General features: G+C 37.4%; 1 protein-coding gene and 1 non-coding gene across 3 annotated transcripts in view; both read right to left on the reverse strand.

Annotated features, from left to right (window-relative positions):
* Positions 1-22442, reverse strand: part of SUGCT (succinyl-CoA:glutarate-CoA transferase) — a 667361-nt gene that overhangs the window by 622808 nt on the left and 22111 nt on the right. For both annotated transcript variants that reach the window (XM_057731039.1, XM_057731038.1), the window contains exon 6: positions 20797-20917. In XM_057731039.1, the coding sequence (XP_057587022.1) occupies positions 20797-20917 (121 nt within the window). The remainder of the gene's footprint in view (positions 1-20796; positions 20918-22442) is intronic.
* On the reverse strand, positions 9000-9106 carry LOC130852914 (U6 spliceosomal RNA). Its single transcript, XR_009053614.1, has one exon. It is a non-coding gene; the product is annotated as a U6 spliceosomal RNA (small nuclear RNA).

The raw sequence follows: 22442 nt of genomic DNA on the forward strand, positions 1-22442 counted from the left end.
TGAAGAGAAGAAGAGGTATGGTCAGCGAGAAAGGTCCTACTTCATTGGTACTATCGTGGTGAGCTAGTTTTGTTGCTCTCTGGGCTTGATGGCAGTTTAAAGCCTGCTTGTCACATGGGTTACTTTACTGGGTTCTTCAAAGGCCTCCCCCACCCCACTCAGTGGGTGTCTCTCACCACCAGGGTCTCTTTACACTGGTGAATCTGTCTTTTCTCCAGCCGATCACTTGTGTGTCCTTCCTCAGCCCCAGGTGTCATCAGCAGCACCAGCTTCCTCCTGTCTTCTTGGACAGGATCTTAAACAACCGCACAATGTTTTTCTCTTTCTCACCCTAATCCACGGGACAGCAGTGGCTTCCCAAACCGCAGCCCTCCAGACATCCTCTGGCTCTCTAAATATCTCAGGCATGAATCACAAATCAATCCACTATCTACCAAGCTCTGGGGAGCAAAAACCAAATCTTCCCAGAGGTTCCGGGGAAGGCTCTATCCTTTGGCTTGAGATTACAAATTTTATAGAACTATTTCTTTTGAAACTATAAATGTTTGATAAACAATTTCAATTTTAAAATGACTACAGAAAAATGCACCAAGTCTTATGTAGTTATCTCAGGGTGCTGCCACTGTATCTCATAATTACTTTCTTTTTTAGAGTCCTCTATTTTCAAAGTTTTCCAAAAGGAATGTTTATCACTCTTACGATTAACAGCAGAGCAATTTATGTGTGTAATTTTAAAAACATATATAATGTAAATATCTGGTTTATTCTATAATTAAATCTCCAATAAATGATAATCACAAATATATTTCCCAATATTAAATGAAAATCGCTTTTTCTGTTCACTAAGTGCATTGCAAACATCAAGAGGAGGTCTAACCATATCTTGGTATCTCCAGTGACTGACTCCAAAAATTCAAACAAAAACTGTGCAGTTGGTGTATCTTCAATAGGAAAATGTGGTTTTATTTCAATAAACTTATCTTCCTCGTCATCTGAGCTAAGCTAACATTTAGATGAATTTACATTTTCTTTCCACAGTCCAAACAATGGCAAAGGAAGATAATTCAAAACATTTTGTGTCAGGGAGAGTCAGCCCAGGTTCAAAACTTTTCTGTGGCTAACCCAAAAATAAGTAATTTAGAATCTACCATGTTGGAATAAGAAAGTGAGGTGAGGCTAACATTATTTTATAGAAAATGGATAGTTCTACTTATTTGTGGAATTGTGCCAGAATAGAAAACTTCCCACATTATATGAGAAGCTATCACATAAACAGTAACTGTTACGGCCCTAAACGAAATGGTCTTGATGAGGTGACTGAAGACTCAGATTTTGTCATCTCCACATGCAACTTAGATTAAGGAGTATGTTCCCCCATCGTCACTCAGGGACTATCACTTGGCCTGATGGTCTGATAGCCTGAAAGCACTTGGTAACAGACTTATCACAAAGTCATGAACCAATACTAAATTTCCTCCTGATACAGTCAAGTTCCAAATCCAGCTTTATGCTTTTAATTAACACTAACTTTACACCAGATGTAAATAAATATCTGGAACACTCTGGAAATATCATTAGAGCCAGATGAAATACTAGGGAATATATCAAAAGTGGTTCTTCTAACTTCTGGGTTAACATGGCAGCAGACAGCCATACCAGTAGGCTTTCTCTCAACATCCCATCAAAATACCTATGGAAAGATACAATAAAGATCAAACTGGAAAAAAAATAGGGGAAAAAAAAAAACCTTTAAAGGGAAGATAACATCACATACCATGTTTAGTGGAGAATTTCCACTAAAAACATCATTGGTGCAAAGGATTTAGGAGCACATTCCTGAATGATAAGTCATATGTGTCCTATTCTAAACCAGAATTATACAGGCTACCTTCAAATGAGTAGAAGGGGAAAAAAGGTTGTTGTTTTTTTTTCATACAATCCTATCTGAAGGAAAACCAGCCAGAGATTAGGGTAGACTTCCTTATCTTTATAAGCTCCTAATTAATTGATACTTTTTATAAGACAGTGAACAAAAGTTTTAGAATTTTAAGGAAAAAAACTGGGTCAAAGCAATTTTTTAAGCTGGTCCCTTTTAATTTCTACATTAAGATATTATTTGCACGGTTTTTTCAGCCCTTTGCTGATAAGAAGTTTTTAATTTTTTATTTTTGTTTTATTGTGTCTGTTTGACCTTTGTTTTAGATATCCAAACATCAGAGTCATCCCGCTACCAGCAGCACACCTGGCTGGTGGAGAGAGGTTCGCCCATGGACAATCTCCATGGATATGGCCTGGTTACTATCTCTCAAAGAGACAAGGGGACCTGACTTTCACAACTGAGATGACTGATCATGATGGCATCCAACTAGAACTATTTTTTTCTCATTTGAAGTACTGGGAATCAGGCTTCCTCTACTCTTTAACAGAAACATCTACAAATATACATGCACAGTTCCCCAAAGAGTGAAATAAGCAATTTTGCAGAGCATCTCTTCTTTCACATCTTTTTTTTTTTAAGTTTGAAAGACTGTTATTTATATGTCTCTTCTCCCCCACCCCACCACATTCACCTACACCCTACTTGATCTTTTTTTTTTTACCTGAAGTATAGTTTTTACAACATTGTATTAGTTTCAGGTGTACAACATAGTGATTTGATATTATAGATTATACACCATACAAAGTTATTATAATAGTATATTCTATAATATATCTATATATTATAGTTATATATCATAAACCATATTTCCTGTGCTGTACATAACATCCCTGCTTATTTATTTTATAACTGGTAGTTTGTAGCTCTTAACCTTTCTTTTAAATTGGGTAAATTGTCCTCTTGGAATGGAACTCCCTAACTATGTACAACCAACTCAAAGGGACACTAACAACAGTCTTTTCCTTTTTTTTTTTTTTTTTATTAAGTCTTTGAAGCCCATCTTTTTCCAGGATTATAACATGGCAAGTGGCCAAACATCTCTGCCCACAAATGTAAGATTTTCCAAGAGTACCCTGCCACCGTCATTAATTCCAGAATCAATAAACTGCAAGGAAAAAAACAACAGACAGCTTTCCAGAACCAGAATTCGGGTCCTCCATCGATCTAATACTAAGAGAGAGGAAATACCAGCACCCAAGTGGACAGCCAGAGTAGAAAGGAACACTCCACCAGGAACATCCTTACATTTGGCCTGAACCTCCTGATTTCCCTGTAGTCCTTCCTTCCTTCTTACATAGAGTACGAATAAATTACAACATTCTTCTTAAGCAAGTTTAGCCAGCCATGTCCCTTATGCTTTCTTATAAGCTATCTGTATATCTGTACCAAGACAAAATTTTTAATTTTTTTTTAAACATGAAAATTCTTTTTAGAACACTTCCATTTCCCAAAACAGGTAAAAGAAAGTAGAATAGGCTTTCCTGTGGATGGAAGTTGTAAATAAATTTCATTTTTGATCCATAATCTCTGTCCTTCAAAAGGTAATTCAAGCCAGATATTTCCTAAAAGGTCTGAGCTGTGAGTTGCAGTCACCTCCTCTACTTACTGATGGAGAAATAACAGTTCCAAAATCCAGAACCACTGATAGCATAGAAGTTCCAAACCCTTAGCTATCTCTAAATATTATTTGCATTTGATAAGAAATAAATGACACACTAAACTCTTTGACTGGTCATTGTTGGCTGGTATCCTAAAAGTTCTGCATCATTGTGATCAAAAATATCAAATTATAACATGGCCCAGAAAAAGGAGACATCACTAATTTTAACAGCCTAAAATATCTGTCCACGCTAGAAACTTTGGGGATCTTTCTCAGTCCTTTACCTCGTCCCCCACATCATCAAGAGCTATCACTTTACCTCTGAATTATTATATATAAATATTCCCTCCTCCCTATACAGTCTTTCTACTTTAACTAAGTCTCAGTTTAGACCCACAGCAAAATGAAAAATCTCACCATAACCCTAACTCGCTGCTCCCAGTCCTTAGTTCTGAAACACAAGGAGGTATAGATCACAATCCTATTCGAGAATTTCCAATGGGTTTCCAGTCAAAGATAGTGGGATCAGGCATTACAATTCTCTCTCTCAATTCTGACAGAAATAACCAAATAAAAAATGGGGAAAATCTGCATCTGTGCCCTCCCAATGCCTAAAGTTTAGGAATTTCTACTCATACAATTTAAATAGAATTTGAGTTTGGACAAAGGTCTGGAAGTGTAGACATGAAAGTCACCTCAATAAGCTTCACTTTCTCACAGGAAAACAAACAATAGAGAGCATGTAGGGTAAAGGCAGGACTGGAAGAGACTGCTGGGTTCAAAGTCAACTTTCTACTAGCAGAGCAATCCTGGACAAGTGACTTAAGCTCTTTGTGCCTCAGCTCTCTGGCTCAAAAATTATGAATGGTAACAGAAATTGCCTCATGGGGCTGTTGAAAAGATTATATCAATTAAAACATGTAAAGTGATGAACTGTGCCTAACATTTAATGTGTTCGATAAATGCTATTATTATCCCACTACAACACAGACTCCAATTCCAGCAACAAGTGCTTGAGAGATGGACACAACTCAGACGTCAGTAATGCCACACTGCTAACCTCATGTTTGCTCTAATATTATTTTTATTTCATATGATACATAAACTTAGTATATTAAACTTGTTTATTAATTAGTGCTACAAGATTTATAACAAAAAAACCCATAGTCACACTTCCCTACGTTCATCAAATCCTATCACTCAAAGACAACCGCTTCCAACACTTTCAGCTATTTCTTCTAGCATATTTACTATTTTTTTAATATATATAAATTATTTATCTATCTATCTTTTTATTTATTTATTGGCTGCGCTGAGTCTTCATTGCTGCACACGGGCTTTCTCTAATTGCAGCGAGCGGGGGCTGCTCTTCATTGTGGTGCGTGGGTTCCTCATTGCGGTGGCTTCTCCTGTTGCAAAGCACAGGCTCCAGGCGCATGGGCTTCAGCAGTTGTGACACATGGGCTCTAGAGGGCAGGCTCAATAGTTGTGGCAAACGGGCATAGTTGCTCCGTGGCACGTGGGATCTTCCTGCAGCAGGGACCGAACCCATGTCCCCTGCATTGGCAGGCAAATTCTTACCCAATGTGCCACCTACGAAGTCCCAATATTACTATTTCTTGAACTTCAACTTCAGGCATTAAATATTAGCTTTCTATCATGGAAGATGTGGATTTTGCTATCTTACATCATTTCCCAGATATAGGTATTTATATTATTATGACTATGAAAACACTGTCCACTTCCAAGCCATATTACCTTTCTTTTCCTATTTGGTGTGCTTAGTTTTCTACATGCCTATGCCTGAATCTTCCCGCTATGTGCCTATCCCTGAATCTGAAAATTCAAATCTTCTTCAACAGAACTGAATTTTCAACATGATGACCAAACAGACCAGGTAATTTACTAGCTCCATTTTTTTTTTTAATTGAAGACAACCTCCTGGAGTCCTGTGTCCTCTTGTCCAACCTAGACCAGCTGCTCTCTGGGCCTGCTGTGCAACTGGCCAACCAGGGCTCTCCATCCCCTCTCTCCTCTGCTGAATTCTTCATTTCCTGGATCCCAGGTCATCCTTAACATTATTATTATTACTATTATTATTATTCCTTTATTTAGGTGGAAAATATTCTTCAGTAGTTTCCTGAGAAAATACGCAAAAGAAGTAACACCTCTGAGTTTGAATAAAACTTACATGGCTAAATTTTGGCTCAGATTACAAAGCAAAAATAACTGCACTTTAAAACAACATACAATGAAATAAGCAGAGAAAGCAGCATTGAGCCAGAGAATGTGAGAAACATCAGAACACGAGGATTAACATGTTTCGTTCACAGTCTCTGCTCTGAGACTTTCGTATCACCCTATGTACACATGCTGGAGCTGAGGGTATGTGGAAGGTAAGTGTCTGGAGCACTGTGGAGAAAGGAGAGTAGAAGACTCAAGGTATGAGAATAATACTACATGTTAAGGTTGCATCACTTTTGTAGACTGCATTTGCACTCATTTAATCCTTACAATAACATTAAGGGGGAGGCACCAGCATCACTGTTTCCATTTTACAACCAGCCAACACAGATTAAGAGAGATTAAATTACTTGACGGAAGCTACATAACCAACAATGATAGAACTGGGACTTCAACCCATGTCCTCTGACCACCAAGCCTTTGCTTTCCACTACGTAATCTCATGAAAACGAGTGTATGACTAGGATATAACCAATATAAAATTTACATAACACAATCTTAAATAAATTTAATGGCTTCATGTCCTTAATATCTATAGAATAACTTACTGTTCTGAAAGAATTGTTATGAATTATATCTCAGACTGACTAGCAGTCAATTAAATAAGCGGGACAGATTTATTCCCATTTTACAGATGAGGACATTCAAGCTCAGATCCGTGTAATGACATCCCTAAAGTCACATGGAACTATAATACAAGTTTCATAAACCCTTGTTGAAAGCTTTCAATTATGTTGGATATTTTTTATAATTGATAAGTAATTAACATTGATATCATGATTACAAGATTTGCCTATATATAAATTATGCCAATTATGTATTATTTTATATGAGATAATACATAATAAATGCTTAGCATGGTGCCTAACACATAATAAATAATAAACATTAGATATTATTTTACATAGTCAAACCAAATGTAAATTTTTTCATGATCCCATTTCTTACTACTTCTGTAAGCATTTTCATTGTAGAGAATTACTTTCATTCTTGGGAATGTGGGCACAGGACTCAGATTCCTGGCTTTTACATTATAATGTATCTTCTAGCCTAAGTATCCTCAGGGCCTAGACTCAAAAGGGAACAAATAAAGTACTTTTTTTCTCTCCATTCTGTGGTGTCATCCTGCCTTCAGGCCATGAATACCAAATACTCTGAATCTGGGGCCTGCAAATTTCTTCCATAAAGGGCCAGATAGAGAATGCGTTTTAGACTTTGTGGGGTTTGGGGGTCTCTGTTGGCAACTACTAAACTCTGTTATTGCAATGCAAAAGCAGCCATAGACAATATGTAAACAAATGGACATGGCTGTGTTCCAGTAAAACTTTATTTCTTAAAAGAGACAGCTGGTCATATTTAGCCCACAGGCCCCTGCTCTAGATAACCAAATTAGAGAACTGCCCCTGCTAGAGATAGCCAAATCCAATGAAATTCTGGGAGTGCGGAGGTGGGAGGGGTAGGGTCATGAGAGGGAAATATATTTTAACATACTGCCTCTCCACACCTGTATCTCACAATCTGAGATTCCTCCTATGCCTTGCCCCTCTTTTTCCCCACTATATTCACCTGAGGCGTGTCAGGCCATGCTGTCCTTTGTTCAGTGCTTTTCAAATTAGAATTTGATTGGTTTAGATACTTCGTGACTCAAGATGGTCAAAATGATGGACCAAATAGCTTATGTCCAGTAATCCCCACGACCTCCAGGTGTAATAAGTAGTTCAAGTCCAAAGGACAGATCAGATGTGAAATGGTGAGGGATCAGAGGGCAGAAGTATATAATATCCCACTCAAAGCAGTCAAAGACTCATAGAAACACTGAGGACAACAACTGAGGACTTCGTCGTTTATAATACAGTGCACCTCCAACTAAACACTGACAGCTAGAAGCTCTAAATGAGGGTATTTTTGTGGACATGTACACACTAGTAGAATCACTGGCTCCATGTGCTGCATTAGAAGCAGAATTGAGGGTATGTGGAAGGCAAGGGCCCACGTTACGCTGGGGGAAGAAGAGTACAAGATTCAGAATACAAGGATGATAACAAAATGAGTAAGATTCTGGGTGTATCTAACTCAGGTGGGGGCATGTCCCACCACCATTTTGGCTTTCCTCAGAGAGCTGCAAGAATCATAATTGAAGTTTCTAGCTGGAGTAGGAGAAATGTGCCCTCCTGGAAATATTTGGAACCATAAAATATCATTTCTCAGACTGAAATTTTTAAAATAATTATATCTTTATTTTGAAGTAAAATCTACAGTTCTCACAGAACTCTCATGATTATAACTATTTCTCCGAACAGGAAATTCTTCTCTTCAGAAAGAACTCATTTAAATTCCCTTTCCTACGTCCTCTGAGTATCTCTTAGACGATGTTAGGAATGCTAAATTATTTACAACAGAATGATAAGTACAGGGTGAAGAGCAATAAGAATCTAAAGATGTAAAATGAGTATATGGAATAGGATTTTGACCAAAACAAACAAAAAAAATGGTATTTTAGCCAATATTTAGTATTAAGCCAATGACAACTATTTGCTATTATAAAATATATGTGCTAATCCCATCAGATTGAAATGAAATAAAAGACAAAATCCTAAGAAACAAAGGGCTTTTAATTTATACACATAAGAATCAATTTATTATCGAACAAAGGCGTGTTTTATGTATTCAATACCTAGTCCATCAAATATCTGTATTCATAGACCACCATTTAAAACATAGTAAAACAGGGGCCTTCCTGGCAGTCCAGTGGTTAACACTCTGTACTTCCAATGCAGGGCAAGGGTTCAATCTCTGGTCGGGGAACTAAGATCCCACGTGCCATGCAGGGCGGCCAAAAAAAACAAAGTTAAAACATAGTAAAACAACATTTTCTTGTGGTTGTGACATAGTATTAGAATTTCTTTCACAGCATACTTTATAGTTTAGACTAGCCTTTTTTTTTTACTTTTTAAATTTTTTCTTTATTTTTTAACTTTAATTTTTTTAATCATGATAAAGTATACATAACATAAAATTTACTATTTTAACCATTTTAAGTGTACAGTGCAGTGGCATTCACATTGTTGTGTAACTGTCCCTACTATTCATCTCTAAAATTTTTCATCTTTCCAAACTGAAACTCTTTATCCATTAAACAGTAACTCCCTATTTTCCTTCCCCCAAAGCCCCTAGCAATCATCGTTCTATTTTCTGTCTCTATGAATTTTTTTTTTTTTTAATATGGAACGCTTCATGAATTTGCATGTCATCCTTGTGCAGGGGCCATGCTAATCTTCTCTGTATTACTCCAATTTTAGTATAAGTGCTGCCAAAGCGAGCACTGTCTCTATGAATTTGACTACTCTGTGTATCTCATATAAGTGGACTCACACAGTATTTGTCCTCTTGTGACTGGCTTATTTTACTTAGCAAAATGTCTTCAAGGTTCATCCATGTTGTAGCACGTGTCAGAATTCTCTTCCTTTTTAAGGCTAAATAATATCCCAGTGTATGTATACCACATTTTATTTCTCCATTCACCCACTGATGGACACTTGGGTGTCCAACTTTTGACTATTTTTGAATCATGCTGTTAGGAACATAACGCAAACATCTGTTCAAGTACTCGCTTTCAATCTTTTTGGATACATAACCAAACGTGGAATTGCTGGATTATATGGTAATTCTATGTTAAATTTTTTGAGGAACCTCCAATGTGGCTTACACTGTTTCACATTCCCACCAACAGTGCACAAGGGTTCCAATTTCAACACATCCTCACCAACAATTTATCTTTTTTTTTTTTTGACAGTAGCTGTCCCACTGGGTGTGAAGTGTTATCTCATTGTGGTTTTGACTTGCATTTCCCTAATGATTAGTAACATTGAGCATCTTTTCATGTGCTCATTGGCAATATTTATCCTCTCTGGAGAAATGTCTGTTCATGTCCTTGGCCCATTTTTTTAATTAGGTTGTTTTTTAGACTAGTCTTTCTTATAACCAAATGTTTACCAAATGTTTTAAGCTTTGGTATTTTTATAACCTTCATAAACTTTTGTGGATTTTATGTTCTTTACAAAACAGATTCACTGATTCCACAATCTGATCTTCTACCAACACCCCTTATCTTTCAGGGTGCATGACTGTTATCTTACTCCACATACTCTGACCTTTGTGAAGCTACTATGGTTCAAATAAGGGCTGAAAGTTGTAGTATTGCACTAACGCTGGCTTAGATGGCCATCCAAAGAATGAAAAAAATCATTAGCATTCATGGAACAAATGCTATCTAAATTTTATCTAACAGTTTTTTTTATCCTTTCAAGTGTAACAATTCTTCCTATCTAGCACTGCTTCTTTAATTTGTGGATTTATACCCCAGACCTATTACCATAAGGGGAAACAATTCAGTTCTGATGACAGGGTTTTTGGATTGTGGCTAAGTCTTGGCATGTTTATCTGGCACGATCTATGAAACATTCAATTTGTGAAAGTTTTGAAATAACTACTGCTTTGATATTAACTAGCACTGTCATCTTCTTTCCTTTTGTTGGAATCTGGCCCCAAGTGGTTCTTTAAACTGGGAACCAATATATCCACATATTAGAGATCAGAGACCAAAGGTGAAACCAACTGATTCTAGATTTATACCATATATCTAGGCCCAGGCTATCTCTTCGCTTTTGGAATTTTAAAGCATTGAGAAAACAGCTCAAGCTCCTTTGCAAGTCATGGGTTTCTCTTTTATTGACCAACAGTACAAGAAAAATGAAAGTGTCTGAGAACTGGAGTATCTCAAACACATCTTTATGTATAAAACTGTATCATGAGATGGTATTCACTGCATATCCCTAATTACACTCAGCAGAGCTCTTTTAAAAAGAGCAACTTGGTCTCTTTTAGCATAACGGTGAATCATTTTATCCATGTTCCAGTCCAGTAGATTTTCTTAGTCCCATGGTTTCATAAAGAATTCCCAAGGAAAAATTATCATAATGTTTCTTATACCCAGTAACAATTCAGTGTCAGATTTTAAGTGGGATTTGCTATTGGGAACAGATATTTACTGAGAAATTACGTATACGGAAATGACTGACCTTTTCATTTGTGTCTAAATCATTTAAAAGGCATACAAAATTAGTCAAAACACTTTCAGCTTACTAAATATCTTTTCATACTTAAAAATTTGGAAGACAGATATCTCAGTTTTCCTCTACTTAATGTTATTCTTTACTACCTGAAAATCATATTTCTTCAACAAACTTTGAGTTAGAGAACATTCAAACAGGACTCTCTTGCCTCAGTTTCAGCTGAGGCTTCAAACCCAAAAAAGAATGCTGTAAGCACCAGAATACCAACACAGATCATGCTAAAAGACTGTGAAACCAGTTTTGCTGCTCTAAGCTTATCATCCCTTTCAGAGTATGTGAGAAAAGGTGGAACGGTAAATGAGACCTTTAGCATGAATCTCCTTACAAAAAGTTGTCAGCCATATAGACGGCCAACAGGCACATGAAAAGATGCCCAACATCACTAATTATTAGAAAAAAGCAAATAAAAACTACAATAAGGTACTACTTGACACCGGTCAGAATGGCCATTATTAAAAGTCTAAAAGTAACAAATGCTAGAGAGGGTGTAGAGAAAAGGGAAACCCTTCTACACTGTTAGCAGAAATGTAAATTGGCACAGCCACTATGGAAAACAGTATGGAAGTTCCTCAAAAAACTAAAAATAGAGCTACCACATGATCCTGCAACCCTACTCCTGGGCATATATCCAGACAAAACTATAATTCAAAAAGATACATGCACTTCTATGTTCACAGCAGCACTATTCACAATAGCCAAAACATGGAAACAACCTTTATCCAGATGAATGGATAAAGAAGATGTGGTACATATATACACTGGAATACTACTCAGCCATAAAAAAGAATATAATAATATCATTTGGAGCTACATGGATGGACCTAGAAATTATCATATTAAATGAAGTAAATCAGAAAGAGAATGACAAATACCATATGATATCACTCACATGCTAAATCTAAAACATGACAGAAATGAACTTACCGGCAAAACAGACTCACAGACATAGAGAACAGACTTATGGTTGTCAAGGGGGAGGGGAGGTGGGGGAGGAAAGGACTGGGAGTCTGGGATTAGTAGATGCAAACTATTGTATATAGAATGGATAAATAACAAGGTCCTACTGTATAGCCCAGGGAACTATATTCAATATCCTGTGATAAACCATAATGGAAACAAATATGAAAAAGAATATATATATATATACATGTATAACTGAATCACTTTGCTGTGCAGCAGAAATTAACCCAACATTGTAAAACAACTACACTTCAATAAAATAAATTAAAAAAAAAAAAAAGAGTTGTCAGAGTGCTGTGCATTTCACCCTGCTGGGGGCAGGGGGTGGCAGGGAGGGGAGCAAGCTGCTTCCTCTTTACTTCAAGTCACATGAGGGACACTTCCAAAAAAGAATCTGAGATCTGGGCCTATATTTTAGGAATCTGAAACTATATAAGGACTGGACATATGCCTAAAAAACTACCAAAAGCAAAAGGCTATGGTTACATCAGTGAAAGACAGCAGAACTAAAAGATTCAGGAGCAAACTTCCCTCCTGCCAATGGTGAGGAAGAGGAAGGAGAAGTATTCCCCATGGGCTAACTGGACCATCAGGAGAGCAGAACTAGCTCATTTTAAAAAGAATTCTATTAACATACACACATTACTATATATAAAATAGATAAACAACAAGGACCTACTGTACAGCACAGGGAACTATACTCAATATCTTGTACTAACCTATAACGGAAAAGAATCTGAAAAAGAATACATAGATTTATATTTATACATATAACTGAATCACTTTGCTATATACCTTAAACTAACACAACATTGTATATCAACTCTACTTCAATTAAAAAATTACAAAAATTAAAAAAGGAATTCTACCCATGAGTGCTGCCTATAGGACAAAGTGACCTGAACAGGTAGACTCTGTATACATAAGACCACACAAAGCCAAGGACTAAAGAGGGAGAACTACTGTCTGAGGTCTCTGAAGAGCCTACAAAGCTCCCCATAGGACAGAGAGCCACCCACTGAGTTTAGGGCACACAGTAGGCCCCAACACACAGGGTCCAACTACCCCCATCAAGCATAAGCTCTTTGTACCCATTAACTCACTCTCTTCCCTAAAAAGGCCTGACTCTGAAGGAATCACAAAGAGCAGCTACCAATAGGGAAGGGATGGATGATGGAGGAATGAAGAAACTGACTATCCTTTTCCAACACACACACACACACACACACACACACACACACTTCAGGTTTCCAAGAAGTCAGCCCAAAGCTGGGGAAAGGAAAAAGTCATAAATTGTACAAAGAGTCTGAAGTTTTTATTTTAGATTGGACTGGACTTTTTAATACTTGAAATAAAATAACCAGAAAAAAAAATCTGTAGGACTTTCCTGGGATTTCACCCATGAGGAAGGAAAATGAGTCAGGTTTGCAGAGGTAGGATAGGAAAGAATAGTTTCTGCTTACACTCCACTGAGCCCAACTTGTATAACACATCTGTTATATGTGTAAGGGTAAAAACAAGTATTTAAAGATAAAAAGGTTATGCCCTTAGAGGATAAAATGAAGGCATAAAGTCACTTTCTGGAGTCTGTCCATGTCTACAGACAAAATAAAATCTCAGTCCCTAGCTTTACGGGCTGTGTTTTGAAATCTTGTATTTATGTGCTAAGTTTCTCTTCCCCTGCAGAGATGGTGTCATTGTTTGTTTAAATAATGCGTTTGGTAAGAAATGGTAAATATGTTAAACCACACTTTTGCTAGAGATCACTGACTATAAAGTTGGACAGATGGCCACAACACTCTAAAATTCTAGGGGGGGGGGGATAGGTTCTGTTGGAAGAAGGGACAACAGAGACACTTATAATTTAGACCAGTAGTTTTCCAATTATTTTGACCGTGAGGACCTCTTTTAATGTCATATCATAATGATTGTTTATTCAATCAAGAAACGATTCTTAGTGAACTAAACTGGACTATTATTTTTAGAGATTAAAAAAAAGTGTCCATTGTTATTCCATTTGAGTTATGATTCTTTCTCTTCTTTCCTTCCTTTCCTCCTTCCTCCCTCCTTCCTTCCTTGTGTCCTCCCTCCTTCCTGCCTCCCTTCCTTCCTCCCTTCTTTCCTTCTGTCCTCCCTCCTTCCTTCCTCCCTTCCTTTCTCCCTTCCCTTCTTTACTCTTTCCCTTCTTTTGTCCTTCCCTCCCTTTCTTTTTTCTTTTTCTCCTCTTCAAAATTTTTATGGGTTTAGAGTGCAGGCAGACTTCTAATCATTCTTTTTTAAAAGACATGGTTATGTGGTAAATATGTAGAAAATGATGAGGCTATACATATACACACAGACTAACTCACTCCGTAAGAATCCAAGTGCAGCAGTGTTTTGTTTTGTATTGGCGTTGCCATGACATGAGTGTTGGATGCAGCTGCTAGATGATTTGCCACATCCATTTGGGCTCATCATTCTGTTATTGACTCTAAAACACCATGGGAGCCTTTAGGAAACTAAAGAAATTTTATCTTGATAGCTACTCTTTCAAACATGAACCTTATTTCAAGACCAATGTTTATAATGACATTCTTCGGTGAGCCAACCAGTATTTGATTCCTACCTCTTTTCAAGATCATTTCTGACATGATCCGAATCATATCCCTCCACTGCTCCAGCCCCGTGCAGCACACCATGGCACCTGCACGCCCCTAGGCAGTGTCTTCTCAAGCATGCTGTTTCCAGTCATTGGTATTTGAGGCACACTGCCTTTCTCTCAGGCCTTTGAAGGTATCTAGAGCTTTCCTACCTCTGCACGTGGGGTTCTCTCTGCCTGAATCGTTCCTCCCCTTGCTTTCTGCAGGCTGGCTCCTTCTCATACTCTAAGTCTATTCAATGTTATCTCCCCAGAAAGGCCTTCCTTCACCATCTCATTTACTTATGCATCCCCTGTTCTATTAAACTCCCCCACAGTACCCTGTTTGATTCTTTCATAATAGCACAATTTGCCATACTCTATTTTTAGCCTGTTTACAAAGTGTCTCTGACCCTGGGCTGTAAGCTCCTTAAAGGCAGGAACCATGTCTGCACTGTTTGCCCTGTACACTCAAGTACACAGCCAGGAATCCACAGAAGCTCAAGAAATACGTATTGGAGTGAGGGTGGTGGGGGAGACAAAGGAAAGGAATGAGAAAGGAAAGGGGGAAGGGAGGGAATTATTTGGGCATTTCTGAATCTTCTGCTGTTGTTATTTCAAACATAGAAGGGTGTACAGAATAATAAAACAAATACTCATGCACCTGCCAGTTGGTTATTTGGCAAATACAGTTGAAGTCCTGTATGTATCCCTTTCCTGTCCCCAACCCTCCCTCCCCACTCCCCAGGGGTAAACATTCTCTTGAGTTTAGTATTTTTCATTACCATGCATATCTTTATATTTTTAATCACATATGAAATACCAAAAAAGATATATTTTATATGACTTTAATTCTATATGAATAATATCATTCTGTAGACCATCTTTTGTAACCTTTCAAAAATCAAAAAGATACTTTGCAAACTACTTTCCTTAAAAAAAAAAATGGAGAAATTTTATTTAAAGGGTAAACACAATGTTCCTACCACAAAATTAGTCCCGTCAATAACACAATGTAATGTTTATCCTTTTAGAAAGAAAGAGTAATGAAGTTAACATGAAGGGAAAAAAAAACTTTAAAATGTGGTAGAGAGCATTCTTATTGCTAAATGTGTATAATTAATAACATGCTCAGAAGACACAAAAGAAAGAAGATAAAAGTTTAAATTAAATTGCTAAGGAAAATATCATTGTACTTCTAAAAGTACAGAACGGTAGAGAATGGTCACTTTGAAAAAAAATACTTTGAAAAAATATAAATATGCCCTTTCAGAGATGCTCTCCACCCAATGGTACACAGGGAACACTACAGTTTTCTCAAAAAGGGATTCCTAGTGAATTATAGCTTTTCAAACACTGCCCCCTAATGTTCATCCTCAGCTTCTCCTGAAACGATAAGAGGACCGAGCTAATAAAAATAATCAGGTCCTTCCTCCCCTGTGATCAGTCTGGCATTTTTGTCCTGCAGACCAGATTTCACAGACTGAGGCAGTATCAACCACACAACTGTCAGAGTGCATTAGAGTAAATCTCCCAACCAGTCTAAGATTACTCTCATCAGCAATAAGGCCAACATGTGAGTGAGAACAGACTATTTGGGCTTGGAAAGCACTGACAAGACATCAATACCACTGGGAAACATCAGGAAAGTCCAGGATCCCAATAATAACATGTGCAACTTTAAACTGATTTAATCAGTCTTATTAAAAAACACTGATTACCAAGAATATCAAACTTCTTTAAAAAAAGAGAGAGACGGCCCTTGCTTTATATACACACAAACTCATGACTCAAAATTGACGGTTGCTTCCAAAAGAATCTGTCGAAATTTAGACTCCCTTATGAGCAAACTGTTCATGACTTCTACCACTGCAAATATGATCAACAACAAATGAAAGAGAACAGTAAAACTACACACTCTCAAGCAGAGTTGTTCATGTCTTGTAATCACAAAGTCCATGTCATCACTTAACAATGATATATGTCTAAATATAGAAGGCATAGAAGCACTTAATATTAAGTCAAGAAGCCTGAGTTTTAAACCCATTTGCCGTTAAATAGCTGTGTGACCATGTGACCTTAGGTCCCTTAGCTGTTCTGGATCTGCTTCCTTATCAGGAAATAAAGGAGAATGGGCTGTGTGAGTGTTTTTCTAATGGGTGTGAGGAGGTAGGGATACAGAGGATTATAGAATAAGGAGCGCTGTTTTTTCAGACTATACATGCCTCTCTCCACCACCTCTTCCTGGCCCCATTCCTATTACCGAAAAGCATATGATATTCCCATTCTCCCCTTAGCTAAGAACAACTGGGTTATATAATCTATCTCCAAGGGCCTTTGCCACACTAAAATGTTAATACAGGATCTGAGAATGGAAGAAAATTTAGAGAGTCTACAGCCACAAGACAAAGCCCAGAAGAACGTTTGATTCTAACCATAGTTAGATACAGACATGAAACTCTGGGGAAGTGTGAGACTTCCCAAGTGGATTAGCATTTTATTTAGCTGGGTGAGGTGATGAAATATATTATTATTCCCAACCTTCACCCTTCCCAGATCCCATGCCCTTTTCTTTCTTTTTTTTTTAATATTTATTTATTTATTTATTTTGGCTGTGCCCAGTTTGAGTTGTGGCACGCAGGATCTTCCTTGCAGCATGCAGGATCTTTAGTCGCAGCATGTGGACTCTTAGTTGTGGCATGCATGCGGGATCTAGTTCCCCAACCAGGGATTGAACCTGGGCCCCTTGCACTGGGAGTGCAGAGTCTTACCCACTGGACTACCAGGGAAGTCCCCCCATGCCCTTTTCAACGTGACTTTGTAGCTCCTGTCACTGAAGTAGTGTATTTAACCACCTATTGGTATTAGACTTGGCCATATGACTTGCCTTGACCAAATGAATATTAGCAGATATGATGTGAGCAGAGAGAGACTCTAAACTGCTTATATGATTACGTTTGTTCTCTTGTGCTCTTGCCTTTTACTATGGGAGAATATGAACTTGGTAGCCACTGGTCCAAGAAGTATAAGACACGTGCAGAGCAGGCCTGCGACTTGCAGCCAAACCTAACGGTGCAGATGAGCTGAATCCCAGCCAGTCCACATTCATGACAATGAGAAATAATCACTGTCATGTAAGATTTTGCATTTGTTAGTTATGTAGAATTTTTATGGTTATAGGGTAATTCAGAAGATAACAGTTCACTTATTTTAATATTTTAGACCTCAACATTTCCATTGAATTATGAGAATTCTAAGGAAAAAATCTCTCCCTCTCTCATACATATAAGTATTGATATACAGACCAAAAACAAAAGTGTGATTACAGATCTATATAATAGCACATTTGAAAAAGAGTCAGATCTAGTGACAAAGATCCACTATATATAGAACCTAACTCTCGTGCTGTTCAGTAGAGAAGTTAATGATCACTGAGCTCTTCGTCCTATCTAAAACAATAACAACCGGCCAAATATTGCAATTATAGCTTATTTTATATAAAAATACCACCACACAATTACACCATGAAAAACACTATCTATCGTAATGTGTCACAAAGTATTATAATATCTCAATTAACCTGAATATACAGAAACAGGAGTATTTTGGTTATTATAATTTTACAAATAACAAGTATTTTTAAGATAACATTTTTGCAGCTTTTATTAGTAAAACAAAATTTTCAGATATCTACCTATTTTAAGATAAATTTACTGAAATATAAGGAGTAAAGTTTTCACTTGGTTCCTTTTCTAAATATTTTTTAAATGTACTAGTTCCCTTACTAACTTAGGAAAACACCCAACGCATAGTGACCCAATGACAATAAGTGAATATTTACTTCATGGTACAGACTCTTTTGGTACCTTTTTAAAGCAACGATCACTATATAGTGCTATGGATGAAATACATAAGAAATAACAGATTAGACCAACTATGGCCTAACCACAGGCTATCCTCTGAAAGTTTCTTTGGAAAATGTAAACATAATATTTACCACTTACCCTTATCTCTGAAGAGTGGAATGTAAAAAAAATAAAATTAAAATGGCAGCTATTAAAAACTCTTTAGCTAAGTTCTGATTATTCATTCATTGATGTAAGAAACTCCCTACCATGTGCTGTGCAGTGTGTGTGGAACTGGGACTAGAACAAGAGCCGGCAAGATAATGGGGGAGACAGACAAGAGTAAAATATGATAGACAACAGCCAACCCAATCTTCAGGGATCAAGAAAAAAAAAGTCTGCACAAAAGCAATGACATCCAAGGTGAGACCTAAAGGACAAAGAGAGAGTTATCAGGTGTGGCAGGGGATGAGTGTTCCAAGCAATGGGAACATCGTGTGTAAAGGCTTTGCCATGAGAGCAAGTGTGGTGAATTTAGGAGATGCAAGTAATTCAGGTCCATATATGCTTCATGCCTTGTGCTCTTCTGCTCAAACTGTCCACAAAAAGAAACACGTTCCTCACGTTGCTTCCAGGAGGTTCCCCTCCCACCTCATTGATGATTCCTCCACAACCTCCTTCACTGTGTCATCGGTATCTCCTGAACATCTACTCATGGGAGTGCGTCAGGCTCAGCCACTCAGACTCCTTTTTCTAACTACACTCACTCTGTAAAAGATCAAATACAGGCTTCAAATACCACATATTTGTTCATAACTATAAAAATTTACATCTCCTGACTCTTAGATCCAAGCCCTTAGTCTACATCTAGACTCTTCACATTCTAAATCCATGCTCCCTTCCAAAATTTCCTTCCACAGTCTTACTCGACTCTGTAAACAGCAATTTTTCCAATTGCTCAGGCCAAAACTTTAGAGCCACCCTTAACTCTAGTCTTTCTCTGATACTCACATCTCATCCATTTGTAAATCTTACCCACTTTTCTCAAAAAACATTCAGAATTCTATCACTCTTTAACTACCTTGACCCCTACCACCCTACTTCAAGCCAGCATCATTGCTAGCCTGGACTATTTCAATAGCTTCGTAATTATTCTCCTACTTCCATCCTTGTCCTCAACAGTCTGTTCTCAACATAGTAGCTAGAGTGACCCTTTTAAAAATAAGTCAGATTGCATCATTCCTCTGCTTAAAACTCTCCATTGGCTTACAATCTTACTCGAAGTAAAAGCCTAATTCCTTAAGAGCAGCCCACAAGCCCTTACTAATCATCATCTTACTAATCATCATCTCCCTGATTTTCTTCCTGTTACATTTCCCCTCATTCACTCTGTTTCAGCCACCCTGCTGGTCCTCAAACACATCCAATACAGTCTTGCCCCAGGTCCTCCGCACTTGCTGTTCCCCTTGCCTGAAACTCTCATTGCCAGTATCGCTACAATTCACTCCTTTACTTCATTCAGGTCTCTGCTTAAATGTCCCCTTTATCAATGAAGCCTTGTCGCACCTCCCAGTATAAAATAGACCCTCCTCACCTCATCCCCCTTGCCCTGTTTGACTTGTCTCTTTAAACCTTATCACCACTGGACTCAACTACAAAAAACAAAACACAAAAGAATGCGTTTACTTATTTACTATCTATCTCCCTAACCTAGAATGTAAATTTGCTGGAGAGCATAGATATGTGTTATTCACTGCTGTGTTTCAGAATCTTAGCAGATTATAGGCCTGCAGTAAATATTTGATGGATGAATTAATAAAATCCGAAAATCTGATAAATTATTTGACAAAAGCTATTAGTGTAACTTTTGATTTTAAGAATAACTTTTTAATACTGTATCCCTAATTAACAGTTAAGTGCTTAGAAACGATGCAAAGATAACTAATACACTTTTATCCCTTTAGCCTAAAGACATACTTATACACACACACACACACACACACACACACACACACACAGAGTTCGCCATTAAGACGTGAACAATCTAAAAGACTTGATAGCACTCTTTTCCTCAGTTGGCTTAGCACTTTTGAATATATTGAAGTGATATGTTGAGTTACCATGTTATCTTAAAGCAAATTAATATTTCACCTGTAATTCTACATATTAATTAACAACAGTACTTTGTCAGTATCTGCAAAATATCAATAGAAAAATTGGCAAAAGCTACAGGCAGACAATTTACCGAAGAAACAAAAATAGCCAATAAATATATGAAAAATGTTCATTTAGGTTAATGTTCTTTAATGATTAATTTTCTACAACCTAAAATGGCTTGGCAGGGAGGGAGAGCAGAACCATTACGAGAAAACCAACACTAGTGAGAGGTTTCTTATATACAGAAAGAGACACAAAAGCTGGAAAACCGCCTCACTGACGAGGGTGTAGGACTGAAATACCTGTGATGGAACAGTAGACGATGTGAGGCGCTATCTTGTCTATATCTTCATAGCCCAGTCCCATTGCAGACAGTTTCCCAGGGACGTAGTTTTCCACAAATACATCACAAACAGCTGCAAGCTGAAGGAAGAGGTGAAGATGAGTCACTTCGGAAGGGACTTCCAAACTTTCAACAAACCCCCACATGATAGAATTCTGATTTCAGTAAACACAATTGATTCTCACTTTGTAACAGCCCAGAAAAATCACAGGAAAAACAGAATTACAAAGTATACTTAGATAAACATGAAGGCTCTGGTCAACTACTTGAGGTATTATTGCCAGTAAAACTATGGCTATTAAAATTTTCAGTTAATACCATGGTATTAAGTGGATTTTGCTTACATTAAACGTAGGAAATACCTAGGCTACATGGTCTGTCCAAATATATTCTCAGAAGGTTAAAAATTAGAGTATAAGTGCATAAAGTATATGAAAAATATCTTTTAACCCTTGTAAAATAAAAACAAATACTCCATCCTTATTACATAATATTTCTCATTACAACATGTACATATAGGCACTTAATACATGTAAACATAAATCTAAATTGCTTTCATACTTTCCAGATGCTTTCTTTCCAAAGAGTTTTAAATGTATTTAACGAACCATTTAAAAAAACTGCTAAACTATAACCCAGTAAATCAGTAACTGTCAGAAACAAGACTCCAATTTTGATTCCCAGACGACTGCTATAGAAACTAGAAGACAAGGAGCCACTGTAAACCTTAATCTTAAAATTCTTTTCAAAATTTCAATTGTGACTACATATCTTTTGCAAAAGTGTACTAGGTCATCCAGAAAAATGCATTATGGTAATTCTTAAACACATCCAAATGCCTAACAACTGCTCAGTAATTTTTTAATTGCCATGTTGACATAGAGAGATAAATTCTCACACACATGAACTAATGTAATAGAATAAGACTCTGGACCAGGGGTAGGCAAACTTTTTCCGTAAAATGTCAAATAGTAAATATTTCAGCCTTTCCAGGCCACATACATTCCCTGTCACATATTCCTTATTTTTCTTTAACAATCTTTAAAACGGTAAAATTCACTCTTAGTCCATGGGCTGTGCAAAAACAAACCTGATTTGGCCCACACAGTTTGCCAGCCTCTGCTCTCGATGGAAAATAACTGAATTTACATAAACTTTAGATGGAAACATGGAAATAAATTGAGTGCCTGTTTGTTACTGTGTCACCAAATTTGGAGCGTATACATGGAACTGTTTGACTTAACAAAATTCAGGGGGAGGAGATCTTAGGAGGCATCTCGGGGAAGTTGTTACCCTCCAGAGCCCCTGAAACAGAGGTACCAGAGGGCTAGGTGACCACCTGTCAGAAGAGGAACAACACATACATTAAGATGTAGCACAGAGAGGGAAAGGTTTCAAGTATGCACCCCAAATCTTAAGCCATACAGGCATTCTTTCCACATTTCAGGTGCCAATTAACGTTTGAGCTGCTTCTCAAATGGGCAACTCTCTGCCAGTATGCTCCAGGGAGGGTCCAAGCAGAGATGTGTTTATTTACTGTTAATGATTCTACCAAGTATTGCTTGAGGAATTTGGATAGAGAACGGGTGTCAGTATGAATAAAAC

This window comes from Hippopotamus amphibius, chromosome 4, assembly GCF_030028045.1.
Source record: "Hippopotamus amphibius kiboko isolate mHipAmp2 chromosome 4, mHipAmp2.hap2, whole genome shotgun sequence".
NCBI classification, from domain to species: domain Eukaryota; kingdom Metazoa; phylum Chordata; class Mammalia; order Artiodactyla; family Hippopotamidae; genus Hippopotamus; species Hippopotamus amphibius.